Source organism: Rutidosis leptorrhynchoides, chromosome 1, assembly GCF_046630445.1.
Source record: "Rutidosis leptorrhynchoides isolate AG116_Rl617_1_P2 chromosome 1, CSIRO_AGI_Rlap_v1, whole genome shotgun sequence".
NCBI lineage: Eukaryota > Viridiplantae > Streptophyta > Magnoliopsida > Asterales > Asteraceae > Rutidosis > Rutidosis leptorrhynchoides.
The window spans coordinates 234,726,616-234,732,435 of record NC_092333.1 but is presented as its reverse complement, the minus strand read 5'-3'; the positions used below and the strand labels follow the sequence as shown (position 1 = coordinate 234,732,435).

Genomic DNA, 5,820 nt, shown 5'->3' with positions numbered 1-5,820 from the left:
AGTGGGTCAAGACCCAAACGGGTTGGATCGGGTCGAGAACCATTTTGTTCAACAAAATTTTAGTTTTAAATATTTTTTTAACATTTTTATTATTTTGAAAAATTACATCGTGCAACTGAAATTCAAAATTTTACCGCTCCACCCATTAGTCCCGTCTCTATTTGTTGGACTTGGTAGATTTGAACCAGATCGATCCATTTCTTATTTTTTTTGTCTAAGACCCGATATGTTTTAAAAAAACTCATTGGACCAACTTTTAGAGATGCGAATCTCAAAAACTAGAAACTTTACAACTCGACCCGTTTGACCCATATGCAAGACCCATTAGACCCAAATTGACCACTTTGGGTTTGGTTTATGATGACTTTAACCGCGAATAAGGTTTTGACTTGCATTTTTAATCTTTGGTTGTCCGAGGGATAGGATCCGCATCATCCTCTTGGGCAGGACTCAAGCCAGTGCTAATTGGCCCATGGTGCACCCCTTTCTTTGAGTCATTTCACTAAATCCCTCAAATACAATCTTATACTGTAATTAGGATGGATAAAATGATTAACCCAATATCCATAGTTTATATTGTAATTAAAAAGTAACCGCGGGAAAAAGTAATCAAATGTATGCAAAATGTGTTTCTAGAAAAATACAAAATGGAACATATACAACAAACACACTCAACATATCACATGATCCAAACGCAAACACATAACTTGTAGATTTTTTACAACAAAAGCATCCGAGACGGCATTATTCAATCCATATTTTAACTATGCTCATAGTGAACAAACAGTCTGCTATAAACCCCCATACTGTTACTCAGATTTCCATGACGACAGTGGTGGAGTATCAACATAACTATGTGCCAAAATTTGTTCCGGCATTCGAGCACCCTTGAATGAAGCCAAGGATTCAAGCTCAGCCATTTCCTCGGCGGTTAGTTTAACCACAAGAGCACCAAGGTTTTGGTTCAGGTTCTCGATCTTTGTTGTACCAGGGATTGGAGCCACATCATCACCTTGGTGCAAGACCCACGCCAGTGCCAATTGGCCCAGGGTGCACCCTTTTCTTTGAGCCATTTCACTAACTCTCTCAAATACAAGTTTGTTGTGGTCAAAGTTATCTCCTTGTAGCCTTGGCATCATCTATAAATTAACAGATGAAATAAAAATATTCAGATGAATAAAAATGTGACAGGCTGCAACAACCGTATGATAAACAATTTGTGATGGAGAGAGAACCTTGTATATAATACGGAGTACTTTAGTATGTAACAAATATGTCACAGATCAACTGTGAATGTGAGTTGTGAGTACCGTGTATCGAGGTACCATTAACTACGATATTAGAATAATCCAAAAAATAAGTTTATAGATTGCCAAAAAGGTCCAATGTATATTCTTGCAAGTTGCAATTAAAGGCATCAAAAGATAAACAAGCATATGGTGGTACCGAATGTGCATATATAGTTACTATAAATCAATTGCAATATGCTACAAGCGCAAATATACCTTTCTAAAGTCGTTATCTGCCACATTTTCCATCAACTTCGGACCAGTTGCAAAGAACCCACTACCCAATGGAGCAAAAGGAACGATCCCAATTCCTAATTCTCTGAATAAAAGTAAACACAAGACATCATTCACTACGTGGCTTTTAGTAACTTAATAATATCAGTAACATATAACATTAACATCTAGCTTATTATAGCTTGTGCCTAATTACCTGCAAGTTGGAATGACCTCAGGTTCACCATCTCTAGTCCACAAAGACCACTCCAGTTGTACGGCCGTTATTGGATGCACCGCGTGCGCTCTTCTAATAGTGTCCGCACCAGCCTCTGATAGTCCAATGTATTTTATTTTACCTTCTTCAACCAGTTTCTTCAGTTCTCCCATCTACAAAAATATTGTTCTTTCTTACACACAATATATAGATATAGATATAACTGACTCGCCCCATATACAATATGTGGGAGGCAATGTTCCAGCACACCCAATGGCCTGCTTTCGAGATGGCCTCAAACTTGAGTCTCCGCTTGAGATTCCAAGTCTCATGCCACTGAGCTACCAATCTCATTATTAATAACTTCAAATAACTATATCGTATTCTGTTTTTTCAAAGGCAAACACACACATCACGAATATTCATGGATAGTCCCACCCCATAACTTGAACCCCCAACCTTGAGGCCAATGATATAACTCGATACCAAGGTTGCAAAAAATTGCTACTCGGTCGAGAATTTTTAGGGAGTACTCGAGGAGTTCAGATGTTTTCTAAGATTAACTTTGTTCTAGTTTTGACCGATTTTCCGAGTAATCCCGAGCTTTGGGTGAGTTTGACCAAGTAATCTTAATTTATTTTTTATTTATTTTATTTTACTATATTTTTTAAAAATTTTCTACTTTTGCTCGGAGGTCCACTCGGAAGCAATCTCTTAATACGTCGAATATTAATACGTCGAATAGAGAGAGTGATGACTTTCTCTACTTTTGAGTGTGTTTCACTCTGGGTGGAGAAACGACTTGTCTTTATTCTCGGATAGGGGAATGATTGTTTACATCTCACCTCCCCATACACCACTCATGTGGTATTGAGTTTTGTTGTTGTTGTATATAAAGCATTGTTCAGTTTGACATAAACACAAGGAGCGAAATGAGGAAGTACTAACAGTGATTTCAATCGGGATGTTTGTATCGATACGATGAACATAGTAAAGATCAATGTAATCAACATCAAGACGCTTCAAGCTTGCTTCACAACAAGCTCTTACATACTCCGGATCCCCTCGGATTTTCACCCCAAAACCCTCCCCAAATATGATCCCAAATTTCGTAGCCAATTGAATTTGGTCTCTCTTTAATCCCTTCAACGCCTACATGAACAAACTCCACAATCAGTCTAAGCTTAATTATTAATTTTTTAAATCCGTTGTTTAATAGTCAGATGAAGATAAGAGCAATCAACTGGAATAATAACAAACCTTGCCAACGAGGATCTCGTTAGTGTGAGGACCGTAAATATCGGAGGTGTCCAAATGGGTAACACCGGAATTAACGGCGTGATGGATAACGTTGATCATTTGTTGGTCAGGTTTAGCGGGGCCGTAACCATGAGACATACCCATACATCCTAGTCCAATTGCCGATACCTCTAATCCCTGTGATCCCAGCTTAATTCTCTTCATATTTGACATTTTTTTTTTTAATTTCTATTCTTTTTGGAAAATTGATTTAAATTTAGGTAGATATAAAGAGAGCGATGATGCTGATTTTGATGTTAAGGTTGAATTTAACATAAAGGAGGTCGTCGTTTAAGACTAGGAAAGCAGCAGAAAAAATGAGAATTATTGGGCTCTGTTACAGAATTTATTAATGAGAGAAATGAAATGAAGTGAAAGGGAATGAAAAGGAAGGAGTTGGGATCTTTCCAATTTGGAAGAAAGTGTAGAAGGGAAAATTATGCATAATAATCACTTCTCTTCCTTTCCCTTCATTCCAACACAGAACTCTGGAACACCAATTCGTTTTAAGAAAAGAACAATCGAAATTTGTAGAAGAGTGCGTTTTATTTTTCTTACTTTCAAAAGAGACAAAATTTTGCCGATGACTTGAACTTTGTATTGAATAGTGTAGGTGACCTTAAACTATTATTTTTTTTACTTCGTTGACCCCGATCTTTTAAGTTATTTAATGGATGACTTTGGATTTAACAATCGCCAAATTTGGACCGTTAAGTGACTTCACATGAGGAGTATTTTGGTCCGTTTAAATTTAATTTTTTCTCTAAAAATTTACTTGCACATGATGTAGTTGGTGAGCGTTTTTTCTTACCTATTAGTTTCCGTATATTCCATTAGTGATTTCCGATTGCATTTGGTGAGATTGGCCTTTTCTATTTTAAATAATTAAAGAGCTTCTTTAACCTATCGTGTTGCTTGATGTAATTGAGAAACAACCACAATCTATTACTATGTTTTTTGAGGCGTGTAAGAAAGAAGAGAAGCATCTGATATAAGACGTCATTGAAAATGTGAGAATATAATATTGTGTTTGGATATATTTGCTCGACTTTTAATTATCATTGATGTGGTATATGCACCGTGCCTTTTAAAATTGGGGTGGTGGAAGTTATATCAGTTATATCATGAAATGCATTTAGCATTCCGAAGCCAAATGCAGACTTCCTTTTGAGATGAAAATGGTGTTTCAAATGGGTAGTGATATTTCCAACACTATTTTTGATAGATCCACACAAATTACCTATACTACCCTTAGATGATGACTTACATAAAATTTTAGTTGGAATTTTTTGAAAGATAATTCTGGAAATTAGCTACAAATGATGGTGAATTTATCAATTTGGAAGTTAAAAATATAATCTCCCTTTTAAAAATGGGTAAGTATTTACAAAGTACAAGAAGGCAATAAACTCTAAGTGGATAGTATTTGTATTGGTCTGGATAATTGTCTCTGTCCATAAACATTTGTATATGTTTAGAGATGCTAATCTAAACTCCGTAGGTGAGAAAGGAAATATATTGCATGTGTATATTTAAATAGGGTGTTTGAAAGATATATAATGGGTACATGTAGATGGGATGTTTGTTGCGTTTGTAGACGATTCTCTAATCAGGGTTTTAAAATTGGGGACGATTCAAATATAAGGACTATATTATTTGATGGTGCACGCAGGTTTTTAGAAAACATAATAATAAATTTAAACTGATCAAAATAATCCTCACATGTGGTTCACGCAGGGTCACATAACAACCCAAATTTAACAATTGTTAAATCCAATGTCATCCATAATAACTTAAAAGATCGGGATCAACGAAGCCAAAAAAATAGTTTAAGGTCACCTATAATATTCAATACAAAGTTCAGGAACCATCGCCAAAATTTTGTCTTCAAAATATAATCAAATACATACTTTAATATTTATGGACGCTTTCTATTTTCAAGTTTTTCAATCAAACTTTTGTAAAAATCACATTCTTACCTTATCCTCGGCTAAAGGAACATACAATTATTATTGTGACTTTCTAAACTAACTAGTTAAAGACCCGCGATTTCGCGGAGTTTTTGAAGAGTGAAATCATTTATTAATACCATATTATATTGTATTTGTTATTTTGCTTTGAATTTGGTTATCGAAACAAACTAACATTAGAAGATGATTAATATGAAGTTGGTGTTACTATAAGAATACTATTTGTAATATATTTATATTGACAATTTTTTTTTTTTTAATATACATAAGAATAAGATTATACAAACTAAGATTATACATTATAGTTGTTTAGTTGCAACCCGTTTTTAATAATAAGATCTGTAGCATATCAAACGTACAATCATTCATCGATTGACATATCATAAAGTTCAAATACATGTCAAACTATTCAATGGTTAGTAAGCTACCATAAGTTATATCTTAAAGTGTTTAATAATTACATACCTAAGCATCAAAATAGAAAGAAACTAAATCCATATTCATTAACACTTCTGCACAAAGTAACGAAAAACCTGCAGAATCAAAAGACTTTAATACCGAAACAAACGGCTACAACGGGTGAGTTCCATCTAGGACCATGATGAACCTGCGCTCGTCACGCATGAAGGCAATCAAACACTTGTCGTCCGGAACATACCCGTTTACATTTAAGAACTTTAGCCACCCTTTAGAAACATAGTTATTCTTTGATCTTTTTTCTTGCTTCAAACCCCATATATGAGTTTTGTTGTTAAGATCGAGACACTCATAGTCACAATTACTTTGTAGTTCAGGTAGTTTTTGAAGCTCTTCCGGCAGCCGCTAAATCACA

At 35.0% G+C, this 5,820-nt stretch overlaps 1 protein-coding gene across 2 annotated transcripts; it reads right to left on the bottom strand.

Moving 5' to 3' along the window:
- Window positions 1–616: 616 nt before the first annotated feature.
- LOC139868690 (probable aldo-keto reductase 3) lies at window positions 617–3,369 on the bottom strand. 2 transcript variants are annotated; one of them, XM_071857034.1, is made up of 6 exons: window positions 2,980–3,369; window positions 2,668–2,871; window positions 1,720–1,892; window positions 1,506–1,608; window positions 1,236–1,331; window positions 1,004–1,139 (listed from the first exon to the last, which is right to left on the bottom strand). In XM_071857034.1, the coding sequence occupies exons 1-5, from the start codon at window positions 3,190–3,192 to the stop codon at window positions 1,284–1,286; spliced, it is 741 nt and encodes a 246-aa protein (XP_071713135.1). In that variant the 5' UTR covers window positions 3,193–3,369; the 3' UTR covers window positions 1,004–1,139; window positions 1,236–1,283. The 2 variants fall into 2 exon arrangements, with proteins under 2 accessions (XP_071713127.1, XP_071713135.1); XM_071857026.1 differs by lacking the exon at window positions 1,236–1,331 and having other exon boundaries at window positions 617–1,139; window positions 2,980–3,364.
- Between the last annotated feature and the right edge of the window lie 2,451 nt (window positions 3,370–5,820).